The following is a 27,532-nucleotide window of genomic DNA, read 5'->3' as shown; positions in this document are numbered from 1 at the left end:
CACTGACCTCATTACTATAATAAGCGAAGAGTTCCCACGGTCAGCTCATTACCATAATGCCCGCGAAAGACGAGACATGTTTACCTCACACACCACCACCACGGACGCATGATAGGGTCCAAAGGTCGTGATAAGGGAAGAGCGTGATTGGACGTCAAAATGAATAATTCATTTGCCTCACATCCTGTGTTGTCTGATAGGTCTGACGAACGATATACATATTCATGAGCTGCATACTAGCATATCCTCGAGCCCCCCCCAATTTCGTCCACTATTGGAATTTTTTCAATACAACACATTAAAACGGGAAGATACAGATCCGACAAGGCTGTCGGCCTGACGGCCTCCGCATGCGGTTAGTGGTGTACGAGTGCGATGACTTGTGTGAACAGTATTCGTGCGATGTGACAGTGTGTATACGGGTTGGTCATTCGGTGTGATCGCACAGGGTATACGGCGGGTGGGTTTACAGCTGCGTCTTTTCGGAGCGAATAATGCAACTGCCTTGAGCAAGGCTATACTTTCTATGAAACCGAAGCCAGGGTAATTGAGACAGTAACTGCTATAAAGCAAAAACACATTAAAAGTTTATAAATGATTACCAGTGATGGTAAAAACAGCCTTGTAGATGTGTTTTTGTCCTGTGTTGTTCTTGTGTTAGAGTAATTTAAAGTGATGTGAAAGAATAAACTATAATGAGCTTTCAGGGAGTGATTCAATTCAATGTAAAGAATGACCAGATTTTAATGGCATGCTTTTTTACTTAAAGACACTGTACACCATTGGTAATTGTCAAAGACCAGTCTTCTCACTTGGTGTATCTCAACATATGCATAAAATAACAAACCTTTGAAAATTTGAGCTCAATCGGTCGTCGAAGTTGCGAGATAATAATGAAAGAAAAAAACACCCTTGTCACACCAAGTTGTGTGCTTTCAGATGCTTGATTTTGAGACCTAAAATTCTAAGTCTGGGGTCTCTAAATCAAATTCGTGGAAAATAACTGAATTTTCTCTCAAAAACTACGTTACTTCAGAGGGAGCCGTTTCTCACAATTTTGTATACTATTAACCTCTCCCCATTACTCGTGACCAAGTAAGGTTTTATGCTAATAATTATTTTCAGTAATTACCAATAGTGTCCACTGCCTTTAATCAACACAACACATTCACATTCCTTAAGGTTTTTGCTTTCTGTACGATTAATCATAGAGAAAGGACACATCTTGATTCTTGTAAAATTCTGGAATCTCACAGTGGGCCCTTTCTTTACCAAAAAAGTACTGGCATTCATTATTTAAATGAGTGCTTGCACATGATATGCTTACAAGGTAACATAATATTGAGTAATGTCATTTACAGGCCAGGCTGGGAAACAGGATACAACTTATCACCATGACCAATTTCATTGCAATGCTTACCGCGGAATTATGCGCTTACTACAACAAACATGCACTTCAGAGGGCTCCGTAAGTGTCAAATCTGGGGTGAGCTGGGCCATGAAATTCAACCCTGACTGTGCTTAAAAGTATTTATCAAAGTGCAGACATCTGGGCCCAATTTTATACCTTGTGTGGTAGCTCTGCTTAAAAAGTAGTAAATATTGCTTTTGTTTAACTTCAAAAGTAGTAAATATTGCTTTTGTTTAAAGGCAGTGGACACTATTGGTAATAACTCAAAATAATTATTAGCATAAAACCTTACTTGGTAACGAGTAATGGGGAGAGGTTGAAAGTATAAAACGTTGTGAGAAACGGCTCCCTCTGAAGTAACGTTGTTTTTGAGAAAGAAGTAATTTTCCACAAATTTGATTTTGAGACAAGTTTAGAATTTAAGGTCTCGAAATCAAGCATCTGAAAGCACACAACTTCATGTGACAAGGTTGTTTTTTCTTTCATTATTATCTCCCAACTCTGACGACCGATTGAGCTCAAATTTTCACAGGTTTGTTATTTTATGCATATGTTGAGATACACAAAGTGAGAAGACTGGTCTTTGACAATTACCAATAGTGTCCAGTGTCTTTAAAGCAGGATACCAGTCGCAGGTGACACTTTGGCTGGAAACACTCAGCTTATTCTAGTACATGTAGTAAGTAAGAATCTTGTTGTGGCCTTGAGCAGCTCTTTAAATATGTTAAAGGCAGTGGACACTACTGGTAATTGTCAAAGACTAGTCTTCTCACTTGGTGTATCTCAACATACAAGTTTGCATAAAATAACAAGCCTGTACAGATTTAAGCTCAATTGACCGTCAAAGTTGCGAGATAAAAGAAAATAAAACACTTGTCACAGGAAGCTGTGTGCTTTCAGATGCTTGATTTCGAGACCTCAATTTCTAAATCTGAGGTCGCGAAATCAAATTTGTGGAAAATTACTTCTGTCTCGAAAAATACTTCAGAGGGTGCCGTTTCTCACAATGTTTTATACTATCAACCTCTCCCCATTACTTGTTACCAAGTGAGGTTTTATGCTGATAATTATTTTGGGTAATTACCAATAGTGTCCACTGCCTTTATTTTAAGCATAAAATAGTGCTAAGCAAATTGGTCTGCTTTGAAGCAAACAATACATGGGGAACTGCAATAGTCAACGCATGGTATTTTTGCTGGGAATCTATTTCGGCTAAGCAATTTGTTTTTGCTTACAAGCTCTTTCAGGGAGCTGCTTTGACATGATGAAAACAACATGAAAATAAAACAAAAGTCATTTACAGAGCAAAGGTTTTCCTATTGTAAACGGAAATCTTTGAAACCGGTTTCCTCAATCTCTCCATTTCCAAGAAAGTTTCTTACAAGAACCTAGTCTTGAAGTCAATACGGTAATTGTTAAGCGCGGTGTGTAGTTACATCGCGGTGTAGCTACGGGGACGATACACACACCCTCGATCCCAGTATGTGTGTGTGAGTCAGTCGCAATTAGAGCTGCCACGCGCTACCTACGACTGTTGCATGCGTAACATCGCACTGTGACTGTTGCATGAACAGCAGATAAATAGGCAGGGCCTAACGACTTGTCATCAAGTCTAACAAGAACCCTACCCTTTGTAAAGAAACTGTAGCAGTCAGATTGCATTTCCCCCAAGGTTCCTACTTCAAATTACTATCAGGAGCATTGATCCTTAAACAAGGGTCCTCTTTATAATGCACCTTCACTTGGGAATAATTGACAGCAACAAACATTAAAGAGGAACTTGACCTCTGTTGGTTTAGATTCTAGCCAAAAAGGTTAGAGATGTCAATTGGCTCCAATGTCATAGAGTTTCCTTTAAAACAGAAAATATTACCGAACAATTTTAATTTTCTGCTTAAAGCAGAAATGAGCAGGATACCAACTACATATTTTACACGTGACATGGTATTTTGGCTGGTAACCTTATTCTGGTAAGCACCGTTTTTGAAAAGGCAAGGGGCACCAAGGCATTTTCTCCTTGGTAAAGGGCACCCTATGAGGAAATTGTAAATTTGTACTGGAACATTTCAAAGGCATCAAGGCAATGCCCAGGGGGCATGGAGGCAATGGCCTTCGGTGCCTTGTGATGTGTCAGGCCTGTAAGCATACTGTTGTTTTAGCAACTTGTTACGCTTAAGCAGCTTTATGAAATTGGGCCCTGGAGGAAAAGTCTTCATTGGAGGGTCTCTGAAGGCCATCTGCCAGACGACCTGGAAGACTCACTGAAGATTTTCTGTGAACCCCTTGCCCCTAAAAGCCATTTTGAAATTCTTAGGGAAGGAGTAATGGAAGATTGGAATATTTTTCAAGTACAAAGACTCGACGAGTTGCTGGACTGGTGTTTCTTCCTTGTGTGGTGCTGGTGCTTGGTAGTGCTGGGTTCTGGGTTAGTGGAAGACTTCCAAACATGGACTTTCATTTGCTTGCTCTATGATGGGTTCATCAAGTGGAACTTCTTTCTTTTAAACTCTCAAAGAATTTGGAAATCCTGTCACTTTGTTCTCTAAAAGTTTATTGTCCATCATTGTTTTTCAGAAGTGCAACTATTTTGTGATCCTCTAATTATTAAAAAAACTCACCATACTACCTATTGTGACCTAAAACCCCTGTGAAAACTTCATCGAAATTCATCGAAAGTCATGTTTTGCTTTTAAAAATGGTTAACGTCAAGTCAGGAACTTTGAACACTTTTTTTATTTTACAAACAAACTTATTTTGATTGCAGCCATGTATCGTTGTCGTATAACAATGTTTGTAAGCAACAAGTATTTTGCGGTCTTCAAATATATTTTTGGAGTGGTGGTTTTTTTTTTCAACTTTTTTTTTATGGAAATAATTCTCTTGAGGATTTGTACTGTATAAACTTAAAAATCAGTGGGCTTTTGGATTGGAACTAATCAAATCTACAATGTATGTTTAATAATTGCCAATTCTGTATCGTTGTCTTTATAAATCTTTCTTGAAGTAGCTTGCAATTCTTTATTCTCAGTACTGTTTGGTTATGAACTTCAGTCTGCTTGTAAAGATCTAGTGTTTGCAGACAACAATCTTTCCCAGGGGTTTGAAGCCTACAATTCTTTATTTTACAGTACATTACAAAGACTTTCTTGTTATCTTCCGTCTGCCTCTTAAGGCCATTTCAGTATAGAGTAAATATACTTTCTGCTGGTACCACATTACTGCTTTGATAGGACAAATTGTTACCATTGTCCTTTATATCGTGTTATATTATTGTCTTTTTTTAAAACAAATTTTTATTTATGTGTCTTTCAAAGATGACGGTATGATCGTGTGTTCCGGGAAAATTGAATTGAGTATCGTCCAGACATCATTAATTAAATGTTCCAAACGTCATGCGTGAATCAGCAGAACAAGTGTCATGACACGACGGGGTCGACAGGAGTCGCATCCAAGGTGATACAACCCGAACAATTCCGGAGTCAAAATGATGGATTTTGATGAGCTGGACACCAGCTGTAATGCCGACTTCATCGTCCACCGTGCCCACGAGCATTACAGTACCCAAGCCTTACGCCTCATGCAGGAGCTTCGGCAGGCCCATAAGCTCTGCGACATCAGGCTTCAGGTCGGGGGTCAGGTCATCGTGGGTCACCGCGTCGTCCTAGCGGCGTTCAGCCGTTACTTCTACGCGATGTTTACCGGGGACATGCTGGAGGCTAGCCAGTCAGAGGTGGTCATGAAACAAGTGGATGCCAGATCGGTGGAGATGCTTGTGGAATACGCTTACACAGGTAATTTATTCATAGCGGACATTTTAATTATAATTCATTCATAAATACCCCAGACAGTTTTCCTACTCATATTGGTGGAGAGTGTGTCAAGCTTGGGTGTTTAAACGGTTGTAAAGACACATCTGAAGCTGTTTAAAGATCGGCTGGCTTTGCGTGTTGGGCGCGCAAGCTCATGTAAGTCTATATAAGTTACATGGAATGCAATGCATAGCTACTAGTAAGTGCGCTTCGGTCGGTGTGTACACGCGCGCTATACTTACCGACCGATGCGCACAGAAGCTTTTGAAAACAAACAATTCGCAAAAGAAATGGTGTGACATTGTCTATAACTGTGATGTTATTTTGCTCTTTCACATTATAAAGGCATTTATGAATGGGAATAAAAGAGTAGTGACTTGTTCTTAAACGGCCGTTTAAAACCTTGCAGGGTCGTGGCCGTGCCTTTATCACATGGCCATGACCCTGCCGGTTGTAACAGCCATTTAAGAACTCGTCGCCCACTCTTTTATTCTCTTATTTATGAATCCTGCCTTTCAAAAACTCAAGTTCATGTCCTGAATTTTTTTGTAATAAGTACTTTGCAAAAAACTGTCTTTCAATTGTTTAATCTTGAGGCACTTGATCAAACAGAAGCATTTTGAGACTGATTCCTGTAGCACCTTAGTTAAAGCCATTGGACCCTTTCGGTAAATAGTTTTGTCCAAGGCCCACACTTTGTGTACCACAACTTCTATATCAAATAACAAACCTGTGAAAATTTAGGCTCAATCGGTCATCGGAGTCGGGAGAAAACAACGGAAAAACCCACCCTTGTTTCCGCGCGTTTCGCCGTGTCATGACATGTGTTTAAAATAAATCCGTAATTCTCGTTAACGAGAATTGATATTGTTTAAATGTTTTCTCAAAAAGTAATGCATTTCATGGAATAATATTTCAAGAGAAGTCTTTCACCATTACCTTCTGTAAACCCTGTAAGTTATTTGTAAATCTGTGAACTTGTTTTTTTTTTTTTCTGAACCGAAAGGGTCCAATGGCTTTAAAGCCATTATACACTTTCGGTACAGAAAAAAAATTAAAAGTTCACAGATTCACAAATAATTTTCAGGGTTTACAGAAGGTAATGGTGAAAGACTTATCTTGAAATATTATTCCATGAAATGCTTTACTTTTTGAGAAAACATTTAAACATATCAATTCTCGATAGTGAGAATTATGGATTTATTTTAAACACATGTCATGACACGGCGAAACGTGGGGAAACAAGGGTGGGTTTTCCCGTTATTTTTTCCCGACTCCGATGACCGATTGAGCCTAAATTTTCACAGGTTTGTTATTTGATATAGAAGTTGTGGTACACAAAGTGTGGGCCTTGGACAACACTATTTACCGAAAGGGTCCAATGGCTTTAACTAAGGTGCACTTGACCACTCAGCCACAACACGCCACAAAGTGTCAAGTTAGCGCTTGAACCCATACTCTGCAGCACTGTAAAGGGGGGTAACCTTGTTTCAGCCCTAGGAGTAGGTGGCAACGGCCGCTGGAATAAAATAATTGTAGCCCACACCTTGAAGTGGCCATCAGGATGTGTGTGGCGACTTGCAACAAAAATACAGACCGATGCTTTAGCCTTCTTACAATGATGCACTGTGTACATTTTTTCTTTTTAAGCAAACTCATTCCATACATTTTTAGTGGAAAAGTGTGACTTAAAAGTATCAGTAAAACCAGTCAAATCATTTAGCTGATTTCGTTGACAATATTATCCCCCCAAAAATGTTAATTTGTAAATGTTTAAGTGTTTTTCTTACCAATGTTTTAAGCCAATTTACAGAATTATAGTCTGGCATATGTGATGAGATTATATACGCTAAAAAATTCAATTTTAAATTCTCTTAAACCAAGCTCTACCGATCACTCATTGCGCTGTCGTACCGACAGCCTTCCTCCCATCCATAAAGCAGGTGTCCGTCTTACCCAGGTGCTCATAGTCTCTCCGCGGCTTAATTTGCGGATGAACGAAAAACCTTCAGACAAGAGCTTCATGAGAATCAATAATCACTACCAATGATCATCTTTGGTTCTCGTCTTCGTTTCATCTCTGCTGGTTCACATGACTAATACTCCACCTGTCACTCTAAGCTTGCACAGCTTAAAGTGACCTTAGCTACAATGATGAGGCAGAGGGTAAAGGAGGAGGAGGAATTTGAGTCTCTTGAATGCTACCTGAACACAGGGATCAAATTTTACATTGGCTACTGGTTGTTTGGCAACAGCAGTTTTAGTGTCATGCCTGTAAACTTTGGACTGGGCAAGTCCAGCAGTCATGTGTTTTTCAGTTGAGTTACAAAATCCACAGGCAATAGGTAGGATTCTTGGATGAATAATCAGGAATCAGATTAAAAAGAGGAAGAATATCGTGCCCTAAAGAGAAACTGTGGTGATATGACTGCTGAATGTGCTGATGATTGAGTGCTCTGAAACATAACCCTCCATTTTATCTCTCCCTCTCTCTAAACACTTGAAATTAATACAGGTGTTCAGGGCTCGAATTTGGGGGGGGGGGAATCCACAAGGCTAAAGGGCTTGTTGCTCCATGATTACTGGCCCATAATGATATAACCACACTTTGTAAAGTCCCCTTCAACAAAAACATAGTTTGTTCAGAGGTTAACTTTGAGTATGATAACAACTTTTTCAATTCTTTTGAGTAATGAATTATACGTATCTCATAAAGACAAATGAGACAAAAGTCTTCTTCTCTGATGCCTTAACAAATGTATTTGTCACAGTGCGTGTTCAAATAAAAAACAGTATGCATGTTTAATTGTTCTGGTTTTGTTAGAACAATTATTGGCCAGTAAACATTTTGAGTAAATTGGAGCCCTGAACACCTGTATTAGTTTCAAGTGTTCAGAGAGAGAGAGGGTTATGTTTCAGAGCAGTCAATCATCAGCACATTCAGCAGTCATATCACCACAGTTTCTCTATAGGGCATGATATTCTTCCTCGTTTTAATCTGATTTTCCGATTATTCATCCAAGAATCCTATGTGTTGCCTGGGGATTTTGTCACAGGACTTGGGAAAAGTACCGAGTATACAATGGCTTATACTTTGATTGGCAGCGTATTGCGCCACAGCACCTTGTAAACCAACGGTGCTACATGTACTATGTGTATGGAGAACTAAGGTGTCATAATTCAAACCTTGCACATAACTTGCAAGAAAATACTGTACATATGTTAAAGCGCCATGAGCATCACTGAGTAACGGATATGTGCGCTATGTTTAAAGCCACTATTATTATCCCATGTGATACGGACACTTCAATGTAAGGGTAAAAACCAAACAATATGGGAAGGGAAAAAAGGCAAGGGAAAAAAAACTGTTCATCACTGTTGTACAGACTAATGTCATTAAAATGGATTTATTCAAATGACTCCTGATACATACATGTATGTACATTGAATGAACCATTCATGTACTTCCCTAAACTGTACACCCTCCCACTAGCGCATCAGGTCCCTCCTTACCCCCTCTTGCCACCCCTCCCCTTCCCTTTCAACATCGAGCAATAGTCCCATGACACCCTTTTTGTATTCAAGGAAGGAATCCATTTCACCCCCTCATCAACAACTTACAACCCCCCCCCCCCCCCCCTCTTGCTTAAAAATAACGTTGCCCGTACATTTTTAATGTCAAAAATCAATACAGCACTCAGCAATTCGGCTCTCGACGCGTCCGAACGATGCGATCCTTCATGCATGCTGCGTATTTAATCATAGTTAAGGCTTTATAATTGCACACCTTACGGCATCTTGTGTCTTGCCAGCTCAGCGTGAGAAAATCCACAATTATGTACGCTATCCCTCAAGACGATAGGAATTCCACCTGGGGGCTAAATTTAAGCCCCTGTTTAATGATGACTATGGAATGATGAAAGAAGAAGAGTATGTTATTTTTACACACCGGTGTTCAATTTCAACTCTGTGGTCATATTGATACTAAAAATATATTTTAGTCTTTACAGGAACTTACTCATTTTGAATGATTAGTCATGGTACCTCATCAGAGGCCTGAAGCTGTTCGGTTATAAAGTTTACTCTATGTTTGTATTACATTAAAGAAATACGTATTTTATCTTTGGGTGTTGTCTTCTTATACACGGTTCTACCCATCAAGGTAGCATTTTAGGCTGATACACATGTAGTACACAAATTGTGTGCTGATACGCCTGAATTGCAGCCGATGTGCACACAAAATAATAATACTATTTTCTTTTCTTTTTTACCACAGATTCACACACAAAATTTATGAAACTATTTAGAATGCTCAAATTGCATAGTAGGCTGTTTAAAACACTGGATAAACACTGGATAAACACTGAGGAACAATTTCAGACATGCTTGGACCAAAACATTCAAAATTTGAGTCCAGCACGGCCCCACAGTTTGGAAATAACCTGGAAAGAACTCTGACATGTGGTTGCATCTAATGTACATGTACATTGTACATGTGTATATGTTGTACATGACAGTACACAATTACATGTGCTATGAAGAGATGCCTATTGTACACAAGCTTCTGTGTTTCAATGTTACAGGCATGCTGCTCAATGCCGTAATCTCTTTGCAGAGGGTCAAAACGTCAGGCCATTAACTGTTTTTTGCAAATTACATAAACGTACGGTGTTCATGCATGTACATGTATTTCTTAATTGTTTATAAGGGGAAAAAGTTTGGTTCCGCTCGAGTAAATTTTGTCTTTGTTTCAATTATTTTGAAGTTTATCCAGGCAGTTTCCTTTTCCATCTCAAATTGTCATCTTAATCCTTTTCTCTCCTCCTTCCTTCATATCCTCTTAATCTCCCTCTATCAAAACGTCTTCCACATCATTCCTCATCTATTCACACTCCTTGTTATTTTTGTATCCAGGTATTTTAGAAATCCACATCGACACGGTTCAGTCCCTTCTTGATACAGCGGCCATGCTTCAGCTGACCGATGTGCAAACAGCATGCTCTGAGTTCCTGAAGAGACAACTTCATCCAGCCAACTGTCTCGGTGAGGCCTGACTCCGATAAATTAGAAAAAACATATGTTTGAAGTGCCAATTTTTCATTTATTTTTATTTTGATGGGGAGGAAAGAGGTAAGGACGGGTTTTCTTCAAAAAGGGGCGATGTTGTTCACCTGTTTTTGTTTTGGGGACTTGTTCCTGATACACATTTATAAGAGGCCTTAAAGAGAAAGTACACATTCGGTAATTGTCAAAGACTTCTCACTTGGTGTATACCATCATAACTATAAAATAACAAGCCTGTGAAAATTTGGGCTCAATTGGTCATCGAAGTTGCAAGAAAATGTTGAAAGAAAAAACACCCTAGTTGGACGAAATTGTGTGCTTTCAGACATGAATAAAAGATTTCTAGCTAGAAGTCTTTTATTAATTTAGTGAAAAAATTACCTCTTTCTCAAAAACTATGCTACTTCAGAGGGAGTCGTTTCCCACAAGTCAGTTTTTAAGTTAATATTTGTTTTGAGTAATTAAACGTGTACCTTCTCTGTATAGTGCTACAAAACCGTCATGTACTTCCGGAAATTAAAACCTTAGGCATGCAATAACAGTACTTGCCTGATCAGCCAGGTAGTTTCTGTTCTCTGTTGGGTTTTTTTTTTTTGGGGTGGGGGGTTAAGTTGCATGTTTGCAAGATTTGAAGGTACATGTATGTTCTGCCTTATTTATGTATCTTACTTTGCTTTACAAAGTTAAACTTATCTATTTTATTTATTTGTTTGTCTATTTTTATTTATTTATTTTAACTATAAGTTTGATGTGGGTTTTTTTTGCTATAAGTTTGATGTGGGTTGGGGGTCCTTCCCCCCCCCTTTGTGGTTAGGGTCGAATCTAGTGGAGTTGTGGCTGAAAATGGACAATGCAGAAGTCAAAAGATGTTGAGAGAACAAGTTTTAAAGGAGATGTATTAAAATTCTTTCCTTGTATAATTTTCTATTGATTCAGCAGGGGGAAAAAAGACTTTGCAATCAACAAAATGATGTAATCCATTTTACCTTTCAGGAATTCGCAACTTTGCCGATGCCCATACTTGCACCGACCTCGTCGAAGCATCAGGGAAGTTCGCCGAGCGGCACTTCACCGAGGTCGCCAACGAGGAAGAATTCCTCCAGCTCCCCAAACCCCAGCTTGCCGAGCTCCTCCAGTGCGAAGATCTCAACGTCAGCAGCGAGGAAGAAGTCTACAACGCCATCATGAGATGGGTGTACCACGACAAAGAGGAACGCAAGAACGATATCGCCGAGTTGCTGCAGGCGATACGAATGCCGTTACTCTCCCCGCGATTCCTAGTGGACATTGTAGAGGCTGAAGACCTCATTAAGCAAGACATTAAGTGTAGGGATCTTCTGGATGAGGCCAAGAATTACCACATGTTGCCTGATCGGAGGACCCGGATGCAGCAGGAGAGGATCAAACCTCGTCGTTCCACTGTGGGTGAGTTAAGAGGTGGCGAGGCCTCGAGAGGGTGTAAGCCTGTGAGGCGATTTGTCAATATTTGGACTGGACACAAATGTAAAAGTGAAAAGCTTTTACAGGATGGGGCTTTGGGAGTTGGTTAAGTACATGTAGCAGTAGTGTGAACCTGAATACATGTGTTTTAGCTGTTGCCAATCAGCTGTAGGATGAGACCCCATTTGTATATACATGTATGTTAAGCACTTTGTTAGATCTGGCTCAGTCTGCGCAGCTAACCATGACAGAAACACCTGGGCATACGGTGCATTACAAAACACGCTGACCTACAATCTCATCAAAAGGGAGAAGCAATTGTGGTTAGTAAGTGTCTTGATCAAGGACAACACGTTTTATGACTTGGGCACAATTTCAGCAAAAAATTTGTGAGCGCGAAAATAGTTTGCTTATTTTACACATGTTACTGGCAAAAATTTCATGCCATATACTTGCACAGTGCTTGTGACTGGTCGCTGTTTACTTAGCATAGCAATTGAGTGGAGTCTTGGCCGGTAATCTGATTTTACTATGCATGGATTAATTTGCTTAAAGACACTGGACACTATTGTCAAAGACCAGTCTTCTCACTTGGTGTATCTCAACATATGCATAGAATAACAAAAGATGGATGATTTTGAGACCTCAAGTTCTAAATCTGAGGTCTTGAAGTCAAATTCATGGAAAATTACTTATTTCTCGAAAACCATCAACCTCTCCCCATTACTCGTCACCTACTAAGTTTTTATACTAATAATTATTTTGAGTATATACCAATAGTGTCCACTGCCTTTAAGCAGAATTTTGTGCTTTAAAGCAGCTCTATGAAATTGGGCCGGGAGCCCAATTTTATGACTCTTCTTACCGTAAACAAAGCATCGGCGCTTACGGAAGCAGGGATTTAGGCTTAACATCAAATGATTTCATGGGTTAGCAGGGAATGTTTGCTTGTTCGCAAGCTTACTCGACGTAACTAGGCATTCTTCGCTTACACAGCTAGCACAGAAAAAACGTCGCTTGCACAGTAAGCGGAGTATGGTGATCGCAGAAATTTGGCAGTAAGCTTAGCGTGAAATTGGGCTCCGAAACCTGACCACACTCATGACAACACTAGAACTTTAGTCTGGTGCACTAGATTGCTCGCATATGACCATAGAGTCATGTATAAGAACTAGAGGGTGCACTGGTGATGCTTCTTGCACCAACGCGACGGGACCGCGAGGAGACACGCGCATGCCATTCTGTATGCGCCTTGGATATGAAACATCAATGGAGTTGTTTCAACTTACAAAATGGCCCCACAAACACCACTTAGCAATGCCTGTTTTGTCAACTTAGAAAATGGCCGCCTGGGCGCATGCCAGGTCACTTATATATGCCAGTGCGCCCTCTAGTTCTTATATATAACTCTATGCCTATGACATACTCTGTAACACCCTTGGAGTTCAGATGGTTTTTATCCTGAGATTGGTTGTGCTATCGACATCCCAAGCATTTCATAATGCTTTCTTCAGATGCACAATTTTTTGGATATCGTTTCAGTAGTCTTTCAAAATCAGTCAAAATAACAAAAAGGACAGTCTCTTAAGACTTTCCATAAGCCATATGAGGATTATGTTTCTCCTGCATATACGTCATATATTGGCAAATAATTCCAGTTTGTCTTTTGGATTATGTGGGGTTAGGAACTCGTTAGAGTATAAAGATTGTACGGCCTGCAGTTCATTTAGATCGTAATCGTTGCCATGGTTGTTTGTAGTATCATTTACTGACTGCAATTACTCATGCATGATCTGACCGGATATGCAGCCTCCAAAAATAAGTTCCTCTTGCAATTTTATTTTTGACCAAAAACATTCTTGGACAGGAAAGGTAATTTTAAATTGTGATTTTAGGATTAGGATGAAAGTGGAGAAAATGTGTAAAAGAGAACTGATGCATTAGAATGTATGTAAACAGTTGAAAAAATTATTCATCTTGGAAAAACATACTTGTTGCTATGATGAATAAAATGTTAAGTAAAAACTTGATTAAATAAAAGTCGATGATGGAGTTATGGAACAACTGATAATTTTTTTTATTTTAAGGATAAGAATTGAGAAAATTTTTCCCATTCGTAAATGCCTTTTTGGTTAAAAGACGTAATAAAGTATGAAACTTTGTAAAACCTTGAAAAACTTATCAGTTTAGTGACGTCCTTGAGCTCTGTATGTGTGTTGCATTTTTATGACTGAGACAGATTTTTGATGCATTCGTGTGCGTAATATGCATCTAAACATATCTAAAAACAACCGGTTATAAACTGCTAGCTGGTCATTATAAACCGTTTTAACACCCACACGCAACGCGCTATCCAGATATAGAAATAGCGAAACTGTCTGAGGTATTTATTAATACATTTTTAAAATACCCCCTTGGGAGTTGAATCATAACACCATCGTCCCGTTACTCAGTTTCCAATTTGAAAGTTGATATTCTCCAAAATCCTATTTGTAGCGTGTCATGGCCTAGTGTTTAAGAGCACCATACTCGAGCAACGAACTTCAAGGCAGTGGACACTATTGGTAATTATTCAAAATAATTATTGCCATAAAACCTTTCTTGGTGGCGAGTAATGGGGAGAGGTTGGTGGTTTAAAACATTGTGAGAAACGGCTCCCTCTGAAGTGCCATTGTTTTAGAGAAAGAAGTAATTTTCCACGAATTTGATTTCGAGACCTCAGATTTAGAACTTGAGGTCTCGAAATCAACCATCTAAACGCACACAACTTCGTTTGACAAGTGTTATTTTTCTTTCATTATTATCTTGCCACTTCGATGATCGATTGAGCTCAAATTTTCACAGGTTGGTTGTTTATGCGTATGTTGAGATACACCAACTGTGAAGGCTAGTCTTTGACAGTTACCAATAGTGTCCACTGCCTTTAAAATTACTAAACTAATGTTATCTTTTGTGTCCATTATTCCACCAGGCTCTATTTATTGTGTAGGAGGAATGGACAGCACCGGCCATTCCTTGAGTAGCGTTGAGCGTTACAACCTGAGCAATGGTAGAGTCAGCATCGAGGCTAGTATGAATTCACCTAGGAGTGGGGTAGGCGTGGCCGTACTGGAAGGCAAATTGTATTCAGTGGGTACGTGTGATTGATCTACAATTCTTGCATCGTCTCCTTTGATGGTGTTCCGTTGGCCAAAAAAGACCTCAAAACAACCCACGGCACCCACAGCAATAAGCTATTTTGAGATACATACATATATCAGCATTTATATGAGGCGTCTGTTTCCTAAGGTTACAAAGCGCCTACAGAAGATCCAACAAAGAAGTCCAAACTCAAGATGTTCAAATCTAAAGTGAAATAAAACAGTCAAGTATTTCTGGGGATATGGTGGACACATTACAATAACACTGTAAGGTTTTGGTAAATCTGTCGGTATACACCCAAACCACACAGTTCACTCCTATAGTAGCCATGATATCTCAAAAAGGCTAATCGCCACGGTGCCTCCAGCTTTGCCTTGGTGCCCTTTGCAAAGTTTCAGTATAAATTTACATCCTCATACAGGATTCTTCAAAGAGGCAACAATCGCTTCCGTTGACCCTGGTCATTGCCTTGGTGCCTCTTGAAATGTTCTCATGTTAATTTACATTGCTTCATAGAGGTGCCCTTTGCCGAGGACAAAACTCCCTGGTGCCATTGCCCTTTGAATAACCAAGCAACAGGCCTGCTCGTAGAAGTGGCCCTTACCATAGGAAAATTGCTGTGCCCCTTAAAGAGCAATTTTCAAGGCCTGCAAATGGTAGTTGAGACCCACTAAGTGGTCTGGCTGACTTGTTCTGTATTGAAAAACAACCCAATTTCATTTGAAACATGGACTAGTGATAAGCAGACAGACAAGTGAAACAGTCAAATCATTGTTTTCAGGATCGGAAACAGTCGAGATCACAAAACTATCTCACGTCCAACAGCCATGTACAAACAATTTTGTATGTTACATTTGTTTGGTGCATTTGCATAATTGCAAAACATTCTGTATGTTGTTCGTTTTGAAAAAAAGCATTATCTGTCAAAATCCATTAAGAAAAAACATTAAAAGAAAAAAGTTCTTTCTGGAAAAAACAGGGCCGTGCAACTTTAACTCTTTAACCCAGTTACATCAGGGATTCCACTTGCCATCATTTCCAATTCAGAGAAATTCTGTCAAAATCAGTTGTGACAAAAACTTTAAAAGAGAAAAAAAACTCTTTCCAGAAAATGGGGCCGTGCAACTTTAACCTATTTACATCAGGGATGCCACTTGCCATCAATTCCGAATCGGGGTATTATTAAAAAAAATCATCCTCTTCAGGATTATTCTAGTCATGTCCAGACCTTTGCTCTACTTTTTTTTAAACACCATTTACTATTCCTAACATGTTTTTCATTAATGCTTTCCCACCTCCTCTTACCCCCTGCCCTATTTCCCCTCTCCCTAGGTGGCTACGACGGCAGTCAATACATGAACACGGTAGAGTGTTTAGATCCGTCCACACGGCGCTGGCATCGTGTGGCCTCCATGCTTCATGTCCGACGTTATCATTCAGTCATAGCACTCGACAGACAGCTCTATGCCGTAGGGGGATACGACAGCTCCACCGTGCTGGACTCGGTGGAGACGTACGACCCGAGAACAAATCGCTGGTGTGAGTAGTCGGTAGATGAATAGAACAGGGATTTTATTTTTTGTTAATAGAAACAGCCGTTTTAGAAACAGAACACCACAGAAGCCATGGTTTTGGCCTTGGTGCCCTTCAAAATTTTGCCGTAGACTTAAAGATTTAACAACGGAAGTGCCTTTTGAAAAATGAAAAAGGCCTTGCCCTCTTAAAAGATGAAATACCAGGCCTGGATCACTAAAAAATGGCATGATCAATTGACTGGCTCAGCGCTATAGGATTGTTGTTTGTAATTTCATACCCATAATGATCAAACAGTTGCCAAATGTAAAATGCGCATAAATTTGAAAACAACATAATACTTAAAAACACAAACAATGTTTTTCTTTAACAGCAACTTTTTGCCAAACAATTAGTTTAAAGACCACTCTTGATCAGTAACTCAGTTTACCAGGAGCTCCAAAATATGCAAAAGCAGTTTGATGAAATCAATACAAATTGCACTTTGACCTTGTAGTTGTAGTCCTGAGCTGATGAATTGTGCTACTGAGCACGCTCTCCAGTCTGGTGTGGACATACATTTAAAGCACCAATAACATGTGACATGCCTGTATGGCGATATTTAAGGAAGTCAAATTAATTAGAAAGCTGACATGTGCCATACAGCTGTGATGGCAGCGAGCACAAATTGCCACCAAATGGGTTTGCACAATGAACACACACAGCATTCTCTGAGTGCTATTTCTAATGTTTTTGATATTATTTTGAACATAGCCGCCCCGTCTGTGATTGTCAGCTCATCATGGGTTGGGGCTTAATATATTGTCTTATACTGAATAAACTTTAAAAATAAACTTTTGTGTATTGAGCCTGTGCACAACGCGGACCAAACCACTACAGAATGCACGTTAACCAGTTCCGCCATTTTGGGAGTCATTTCCTTTGTGTTCGTTTGACTCCCAAAATTAACCCTCTTTCTTTTTGACCATTCATTGTTAACCACTGTGTTGTAATAGATATATAAACTATTTCTGCTTGCAATAATATGATATCATGTGGTGAATGCATCTGCACAGTACACAGTCAACCCTCCTACTGTCTGACCTTTCAATATCATCCATTGTGGTTTTGAATGATAGATCAACTATGCTATCCTACAAAATGATATCATTTTGTGAATGCATCTACATAGTACACAGTCAACCCTCCTACTGATTGACCATTCAATATTATCTACTGTTGTTTTGAATGATAGATAAAATAAATCAGTGTGCGATATTTACACAATACAAACATGAGAACATGTACATGGTGAGTTAGTGCCAAAATAGTGTCAAATGCTTGATCAAGTCAATGGAAAATGGTACCAAGTGTAGGAGGGTTAATAATTTCATTCGTTAGAGCTCTATTGTAAAAGACGTCAACTTTTCATTCCATCCTCCAGGGAGAGTTGGTAGTCTTGACACCAAGAGGCGGCATATAGGCGTGGCAGCCATGGGGAACTACTTGTACGCAGTCGGAGGCAGTGATGGGACGTCGTATCTCAAGAGCACAGAGAAGTACGACCCAAGGTTAAATCAGGTAGGTCAACGAGTGAGAATTGAAACTCAGCAAGTTGGGTTGGTGGTCACAGTAACGACATTGAAAAAATCTGTCTTATGATTGTGGTTGTTTTGCCAATAACAAATTAAAAGCTTCTTGGACCAAATTTTATAGACCCTCCTATACACTAGTTAGACTTTGATAAATGTTTCAAAGGAAAGTATACCTTTTATAAAACCATTTGATTGGTTTATTCCCATAAAAAATGTAGATATGTACAGCAAAACTAACCTGTGAAAATTTATTTTTCAAATGATGTCGAGATATCGTCGACAATTCTGAGCGATTATGTCCACGCTTGAAAAATAATCCTAATTTGAATACACAATCTGAGAAATGTTACTGACAGACAGACAGACAGTAACGCTTCTCAGATACAAATTTTGGGGCATTGAAATATATTTTTACATGACCACAATAATAATAATAATAATAGTAATAATGGACACTTAATAAAGTGCCGGTATCCGCTGCAAGCGGCGCTCATGGAGCTACTCTACAAAGGAACAACAAGCAATGAAAGTAGCAAGCAACAAAAATAAGAAAATAAACTTAACAAAAAGCTTCTCTATGAAAATGAGTTTTTAAACTGTTCTTGAATGTGTTGAGTGATTTGGAGAGTTTCACAGTGTCCGGGAGGGAGTTCCAAAGCTTTGGTGCTGCGCTCTGAAAACTTCTCTCTCCCCATACATGTTTAGTTGTTTTTTTTTCCTGGAGGAGTTTGTGTTGTGTAGACCGTAAGCCACAATGTCCTTGGGTGTATATCTGCACAAGATCACAATCCCTTGAAGTGAAATGTTTCTCAGTAATGCTGTATGTTATCGATGGGCTGCTCTAGGCTTCTAACCAATGGCTTTTATTGCATTAATAGTGATGACCAAACGTGTACCTTCCCTTTAAAGGATTTGGGTACTTTTTCAAAATGTCCATAGATTAACATTAAACTTACAGGGTTTGAAGAAAATGATAGTGAAAAGCTTCCCTTCAAATGTTACTTACTGAGGTGCTGTAGTTTTTGAAAAGTGAGTAAAACAATGTCATGAGAATATGTTTGGAAAAGTTTGTCTCATGATGACCAAACGTGTACCTTCCCTTTAAAGGATTTGGATACTTTTTCAAAATGTCCATAGATTAACATTAAACTTACTGGGTTTGAAGAAAATGATAGTGAAAAGCTTCCCTTCAAATGTTACTTACTGAGGTGCTGTAGTTTTTGAAAAGTGAGTAAAACAATGTCATGAGAATATGTTTGGAAAAGTTTCGTCTCATGAGACGAAAATTATTTTCATGACATTGTTTTACTAATTTCCCCAAAACTACAGCACCTCAGAGCGTAATATTTTCAGGGAAGCTTTCTACTATCATTATCTTCAAACTGTGTAAGTTTAGTGTAAATCTGTGGACATTGTGTTTTTTGTCCTACAAAAGTTACATAGACCCTTTAAAGGAACATTACAGAATTAGTTTTTGCTAACCAAAGAGTTGTCAGTGTAAGCACTTTATGTAATCCACCATATACATGTACATAAGCTGACAAACCTGTAGAAGTTCCAGATCGATCAGCCATCTGGGTCACGAGAGAATTGGGAAAAAACGATTACAAATTTTGCATAGCATTCATGCTAAAATAAAAATGAATAAAACGCTCACTGAGCGATCAACTCCAAACGCGAAATTAGATTATTTATTCCTCATCAAGGAATCAAGACAGAAATATTTCAAGGGATGATTTCTACTAGCATCATCATTAGACCGTGTTAAGTTTTATGTAAATATGTGATCTTCACGATTTTTGTAACGTTCCTTTAATACTAGCATTGGGTGAGAGACTAAAAGAATTATGAACAAGTATTCATTACTGATTGGTAACATACTTACTTGATACAAATATTTGTTCTCTCTTTTACCCAATAGTGGATTCCAGTAGATAGCATGCATTCCAGACGAGGAGGGGTGGGCGTGGCAGCCTTAGGTGGCAGGTTGTATGCTATGGGTGGCTATGACGGACAATCTAACCTAAACACACTGGAAAGATACTACCCCGAAGAAGACAGGTGGGTTTTGAAAGATTTCCTATTTATTTATATGGGATGAAAGAAATATGAGCATTTTAAACGAGTAGGTTGCTCAGTTTTTAAAGGCAGTGGACACTATTGGTAATTACCAAAAATAATTGTTGGCATAAAACCTTACTTGGTGACGAGTAATGGGGAGAGATTGATAGAATAAACCATTGTGAGAAACGGCTCCCTCTGACATACTTTTTGAGAAAGAGGTAATTTTCTACGAATTTGATTTTGAGACCTCAGATTTTGAATTTGAGGGCTCGAAATCAAGCATCTGAAAGCACACAACTTCCTTTGACAAGGGTGTTTTTTCTTTCATAGTTATCTCGCAACTTCGACGACCAATTGAGCTCAAATTTTCACAGGTTTGTTACTTTATGCTCCTGTTGGGATACACCAAGTGGTCTTTGACAATTACCATTAGTGTCCAGTGTCTTTAAGTGGCTTACAGGGCAAGTTGAGAGGTGGTGTTTACTATCCAATATGCATGTACGCCAGGCTAGTGTCGAGGGTGAGCCTTGGAAATGTGATGCCAGTATCTGCAGAGATGAGGAAGTCTCTTGTTATATCAAGACAATGCAAGATGTGAAAATTGAGCCCAGGCATCTTTTCTTTAATCCGCCGGGCTGATTGTTCAGGAAAGATCATGATGCCTCTTTATCTATCGAGTAGTCTTAGATAGGATATCAGCTTCGGGTATGTTCACAATATGCTGTCCAGATATGTGTATGCCCTCACTATCGTATATCCTATACTTGCATATATCGGATATCACTGCCAATATCGTATGTTTGAGTTATTGCGCATTCTCAGTAACAAGTAATAAACCACAGGGGAAACATTCAAACTATCATAGCTTGGCTCGAAATTTGATTAAGCAAAACTTGAACTCCGCGAGAGTGGTGTACATGGCCCAAATTTGTAAGCACCAAAACTTGCTCAGCAAAAAAAACTGGTAATCAGCTCAGATTCCGTAAAGTTAACATTGCTACGATTGGTGCCCCACTCAAATTTTTTTCTGTTTGGCAGCTTTGTGAAATGGGCCTACGATGAAAATTAACACTGTCCTTAAGTACATGAAAATATTGGTAATGTGAGTTGAGTGTTTCGTCAACTCAGAAAGGATTTGTTGATTAATTTTTTTTATTGAGATGTACCCGGTGGTTGTTTGACTCACAAACTTTTCAAAGAATTACTGGCATTCATCAAATGTTGTTGTAGTTTTTGCAGGGTTGGCCCTGAAAGGTGTTATAGCTGCCAAAATAGTCTCAGACAGTGTTCATGTTTTATGTGGTCAACCTCATGAAATAATAAACCTGTGAACATTTTGTCTTAAAGATAATAGATGCTAGTGGTAATACTAAAAATAATTATTACCATTAAACCTTACTTGGTAACGAGTTATAGGGAGAGGTTTGATGGTATAAAATATTGTGAAAATCGGCTCCATCTGAAGTGACATAGTTTTCGAGAATGAAGTAATTTTCCAGGAATTTGATTTTGAGACCTCAGGTTTAGAATTTGAGGTCTCGAAATCAAGCATCTGAAAGCACACAACTACGTGTGCCAAGGTTTTTTTTTTCTTTCATTATTATGTGGTAAATTCGATGACCAATCAAGTTCAAATTTTCACAGGTTTGTTATGTTATGCATATGTTGAGATACACCAAGTGAGAAGCTGGTCTTTGACAATTACCAGTAGCGTCCAGTGTCTTTAAGCGAGACAGTTGAAGGAGTCGGGAGAAAAAAATGGAAAACGATGCTCAATTTTCAGCATGTAACTGGCCTCTGGACAGCAGGCATGCTCGGTTGTCTAGTAGTGGTTAAGACATCTTCTCTAGAATTTGGGGGTCCCGAGAGGAGTCTTAATCAAATAATGGAGGGTTTGTGAAAAGGCCACAGTAACCTCATTTATTCAGCGAATATGTTTGTACTCTAAGATGTTTCACTAGTTCACAGCCAGGGCCATATTTCATAAGAGCTGCTTAAGCACACACGGTAGATAATAAGCACAACAAAACTATGCTTACAAGAGTAGGGATACCAGCCATAATACTATGACTCATGCACCATGCTCTATGCATGCACCATCTGTGACTGGTATCCTGCTCATTTCTGCTAAGTATAAAATTGATAAGCAATATTTTCTGCTTAGAAAGCTCTATGAAATTGGCCCATTGTGATTGTCAATAATCTTTTTTTTTCTTATTGTGATTTTGTTGTGATTCTTCTCTTTATCTTACTTCACAGATGGACATTCCTAGCGCCGATGGCCCAGTGCCGATCGGGCCACGGCTGCGTCGTCGTCGGTGACCTCATGTACGCCATCGGAGGTCATGACGGAGTCCAGTACCTCAACACCGTGGAAGTATTCGATACCCAGCTAGGGGAGTGGCACTCTCAAGGTCCCATGGGGACGTGTCGAGCCGTTGCGGGTGTGGCTGTGTTGAACAACATTCCCTGCACAAATGTCTAACCAAGGTATAGATCCCTTGTAAATGGCACCCTTAACCTACTGCTGCACCTTGAGGATTAGGGAGGGGCTACGTGGAAGTATTTGATACCCAGCTTGAGGGGGGGGGGGCGCTCTCAAGGTCCCATGGGGAAATGTTGAAACAATCGGGGCTGGCTGTGTTAAACAATCCTTTGCACATCCCTTGTAAATGACACCCTAACCTACTGCTGCACCTTTAGGATGAGGGAGGGCTATTTCCCCCCCCCCCCCCCCCCCCCCGAATCGGGGAGGACTGGAGTCAAACATCAATGGTAGACATGAGAAATCATCAGTACAAATGTTAAGCAATTGCTTGGTCTAAACCTCCGATGTATACCATCGACTAATTCCATGAAACTTGTTGAGCACATTAGTTTCAAAGCAATATTGCTAGCAGAAATAGGCGGTTGATCCTGCTGAACAGTTTCTTGAAAAATTTCCCTGGTTTAATTTGACTCTCGTGAATGGGGTAGGTTTGTGTCAGCAAGGGATTTGTTAGAACTGTACTAGAGTGAGATACACAACCACCTTTCAGGGTTTACTTTTTTTAGAGGATCATTGACATTGATTTGTCATTTCTTGCCGGTTGTTATCAACCAATGAAAGCAAAAAAAAAGGTGCTTTTAACAAGGATGAGTAACTCAAGACTCTTATCTTAATTCAGAATTTTTTGTTTATGCCTGGTGAAAAAATTTCTGTGGCTATTAAGAATCCCAGCTCTTTGATCTGCTACTTTGGCACTAAGGATACTGTTTCCAAAAGCTCCTTGAGCTTGCTGTTGGAACCCTGTAAGCTGAGAATGGTGATCCATACCTACATAATTACAGAGCTAGGCAGAGCCATGAAATCAATCCCAGGGTGACGCTATACAAGTCTTTATCCCTGATGCTGTAATAATGTCAACTATGTGCAGCGTTTCAAATGAAAAGTGTAGAACTACCCTGGACTAGCGGAAACTAACCATCTGATATTTAAATCAATGTTTATCCATTGGATCAGCAACAACTCTCATGACACATTTCCAGGTTCGGCTGATGAGCTGACATGATACAGATGCACGATGGCTGTTGATCATCCAGACAGTATCTGGGAACTGTATGGTACAACCTGGGCCAATTTTGTAGAGCTGCTTAAACAGAAAATATTGCTTGGTAGTTAATTTCTGGTAAGCAGAAATGAGCAGGATACCAGTCTCAAATTGTAAATGTGATATTAGAGTATGGCTGGTAACCATATTTTGGAGAATGGTGATCTTAAAAGCGCAGAATTCGGCGGTAAGCAGATCCATGAAATTGGGCCCAATGCCAAGATACCCTGACCATCTCAGGACTCCATTTTTTGTACCATCTTGTCGATGTTTGTTTTTGATACTGTCTTAAGGCCACACGAATTTCCCCTGGAGGGACACCATTGTCTAGTAATCTATTTATCTGTCTATCTAACAAAACCACCGAGACTTATTGTCAGTTTTGTTTATTAACAACTAAGTAGGATTTTAAACTTTGCATAGTGGAAGTATAGCAAAGAAAGGTCTGTAGTAACATCATATGAACATCTCTTTGCAGTAGATTTGTTTCTGATAGATTTCCACATGTGAGAATTCCACATGGTGTTACCACAAACCTCTCCTCTGAAAGCATTTTTGTGTTCATCCATGTTTGTGTACTATCAAAATTGGTTGATAGAAAACCAATAGATATTCAAACAAAAAACAGTTTATTAAAAATTAGGTGAGTTTCTTTTTCATAACGAGTTAAGACAAATACCACAGTGGGAGATATTAGTTGGCTGGCTCAATGTGTAGAGCACCGGTTCGGTCCGGCGATCAGCAGTCGCAGGTTGAAATCTCACTCTGGGGTATCTTTGGGCTTCTCCAGAAATAGATTTTAAAATGTTGAGGGTAAAGACAAAATGACCGTAAAGTGAGACAAGCCAGCTGGCTCAGTGGGAGGAGCATTGCAGGCGTGTGATTTCTCATGGTTCTCATCATTTAATAATTTCCATAAAACCTCCTTGAGCCTACAAATTTTCTTGAAAGAAGTCAAGCAGGTGACCAAAGGGGGAAATGATTTGTGCACATTGTGTCTCATGATTTCTGTAAACCTCTTGAATTGTAACATCTTGGAGGTTCCGGGTCCAGAGTAAGGGGGGAACCCAGGCCCAAAAGCCATTCTCAGGAACTTTCATATTCATCAATTATCATCCCTGGCACTGTAATAGTAACTCTGTCTATCAATGGCCGTTCTTGGAGTTCACCAAAAGTTAATTTTATATCCCATGTAACTTTGATACCTCCATGGTTTTGCATTCTCCAAATATTGTCACAAGAGGGGGCTATATTGAGTAGACAGCTATTTGAAGACTCGAGTGCAACTAGCACACACATATATATTATTCTATGGTATGCACACAATCAATGGCGAACATGGACATAATATTGATCATGCAGTGATGTATAAATCTTATATCTAAATTGACTGACTCTGGCATTTTTTATTCATGCAGCCTTTCTTCACAGTCTAATAACTTCAGTGGCATTTCAAACCACTCGTGTCTTTGTTTATACAATGATCTCTGCTGTTGTGTAGGGGTGTTTGTTCGAGTAATCAGCTCAAGGGAAACTGCCCAGGAACGCTTCAATTATGTTTGGGTTGAACAAAGACAAAATAAGTGAGATTTGAACCTGCAACCTCTAGATTAGAATGTCGGCACTCTACCAACTGAGCTATCCAGCCCTATTTCTGCTGTCTCTGTTGTCTCAATATCTTTATTCGTTGTGCCAGTCAGAAGCCATTTCACTTTTAACTGCTGCCTTAGCCATGATCCCACCCAAGTAAATACAACAAGTGAAGCGGCAGCAGATATATCACCTTCGCTTTGTTTTTTAATCAGGAGTAAAATTCAACTTCTAACTGCCCCCCCCCCCCCCCCCCCATATATACTGGGCCCGACTTCATAGAGCTGCTTAAGCACAAAATTTTGCTTAAGCAAAAATATCCTTGCTTTGTAAAATCAGATTAACGGCCAAGACTCAACTCAATTGTTATGCTAAGTAAACAACAGCTAAATACCAGTCACAAGCAATGTATATGGCATGAAATTTTTGCCAGTAACATGTGAAAAATAAGCGAGCTATTTTCGTGCTTAAGCAAATTTGTTGCTTAGGCAGCTCTATGAAATTGGCCCCTGGCTTTTACAGTAAGCGAAGAATCTTACGATAGCAGAACTTTGCAAGCTTACATGATTGCTTCTCACAGAGTAATTTTGTGCTTAAACAGCAAGTGCAGAAGTTATGCGCAAATCTTGCAAGCGGAGAATGGTGACCGTAAGCGCATAATGTCCTTGTAAGCAGAATTCTAAGATGGGTTACTGGTTATAGATGAAAAATGTTGATCCCCAATGCAAAAATGTAATCAGTTAAACATCAATTCAAAGCGACATATCTGGATATATGTTTGTTTTTGCCCCTATCATAAACTAACTGTTAAATAACAACTCCTTTAAGTTATTATTATTATTATCAGTTTCTCATGTATATTGTTTCCGTTTTCCATCAGAATTATCGGTGCTTACTGTAAATTAATGTTTTCTATTTATAAATAGTTTACATAGAGTTAATTTAATATTTAAACTTTGTATAAAACTAAATGTACAGCATTAGCTGCATTATAGACAGTGAACACTGAGGCTAAGTGCTGGGGTCAGTACGGTTATTGTGTGCTTGTTTTCTTTAAAGACACTCGACACTATTGGTAATTGTCAAAGACTAGTCTTTACAGTTGGTGTATCTCAACATATGCATAAAATAACAAACCTGTGAAAATTTGAGCTCAATCGGTCGTCGAAGTTGCGAGATAATAATGAAAGAATAAATACCCTTGTCACATGAAGTTGTGTATTTTCAGCTCCCAGATGCTTGATTACTGGACCTTTAAATTCTAAATCTGAGGACTCGAAATCAAATTCGTGGAAAATTACTGCTTTCTCGAAAACTACGTCACTTCAGAGGGAGCCGTTTCTCACAATGTTTTATACTATCAACCTCTCTCCATTACTTGTTACCAAGAAAGGTTTTATGCTAATAGTTATTTTAAGTAATTACTAATAGTGTCCATTGCCTTTAAAGGTGTCATTGTTGTAAACAAATATCATTGAAGTAAGTATGTCATGAAATAAACAGATGTCTTTCTCTCTATCAGAGAAATCCTGTAGAGATTTTCCATCCAAAATAACCAAAAACATTACTTTGATCATCCCTGGAAAGAGTTTTGCAAGAATGCGTGTTGTCCTTGGAGATCCTTGGGCCTCTTTTTAAAGGCACTGGACATCTTTGGTAATTACCAAAGACCAGTATTCTCACTTGGTGTATCCCAACATATGCATAAACGTTGCAAACTGTTGCAAACACAATTGTTTCACACATTTGTGTATTAATGTTTGAGTGAGAAATTACCTCTTTGTCAAAACCTACGTTACTTCAGAGGGAGCCGTTTCTCACAATGTTGTATACTATCAACAGCTCTCCATTGCTCGTTAAAAAGCAAACTTTTATGCTAACAATTATTTTGAGTAATAACCAATAGTGTCCAGTGCCTTGTGAACAGGTTTTGTGTTCATATAATTTTGTTTTCTTGTTTACGTAAATTTGGTTAATAAGTATTGATATCTTTCTATATGTGAAATTTTTTCTAATCATTTCGTCTTTCAGGAAAGTTTAAGTTTTAGGACACGTGTAGCTTAATTATAATCAATATGAAGTCACTTGTTAGATTTATTGTTTTCCATGTCTGTGGTCTGCAAAGAAAATGCAGGTTTGCCCATGAATGGCGATCCTTTTTTTATAGTCTAGCTTATAGTGTGGACAAATTAAGAACGCAATAGTAACTTATCAACGATTTTTGTACGGTAAATAAGCGTAGATAAAACATCGATTGTAAATAATATGCCAAAATTTTAATGTAAACCGAGTCAAGAAACACTTGGCATAAGTTTA

At 39.0% G+C, this 27,532-nt stretch overlaps 1 protein-coding gene across 1 annotated transcript in view; it reads left to right on the top strand.

Moving 5' to 3' along the window:
* LOC139936141 (kelch-like protein 18) overlaps positions 1–22,744 on the top strand; it is a 34,783-nt gene extending 12,039 nt beyond the window's left edge. Inside the window, exons 2-9 of the mRNA XM_071930882.1 lie at positions 4,726–5,202; positions 10,135–10,263; positions 11,278–11,709; positions 14,696–14,857; positions 16,198–16,404; positions 17,822–17,958; positions 19,894–20,033; positions 22,296–22,744. Coding sequence (XP_071786983.1) covers positions 4,896–5,202; positions 10,135–10,263; positions 11,278–11,709; positions 14,696–14,857; positions 16,198–16,404; positions 17,822–17,958; positions 19,894–20,033; positions 22,296–22,521 — 1,740 coding nt within the window. The 5' untranslated portion in view covers positions 4,726–4,895 and the 3' untranslated portion in view covers positions 22,522–22,744. The remainder of the gene's footprint in view (positions 1–4,725; positions 5,203–10,134; positions 10,264–11,277; positions 11,710–14,695; positions 14,858–16,197; positions 16,405–17,821; positions 17,959–19,893; positions 20,034–22,295) is intronic.
* The last annotated feature ends 4,788 nt before the right edge of the window (positions 22,745–27,532 follow it).

Source organism: Asterias amurensis, chromosome 4 (genome assembly GCF_032118995.1).
Source record: "Asterias amurensis chromosome 4, ASM3211899v1".
Taxonomy (NCBI): Eukaryota; Metazoa; Echinodermata; class Asteroidea; order Forcipulatida; family Asteriidae; genus Asterias; species Asterias amurensis.
The sequence above is the reverse complement of the archived record's forward strand: the minus strand, read 5'-3'. Positions and strand labels throughout refer to the sequence as shown.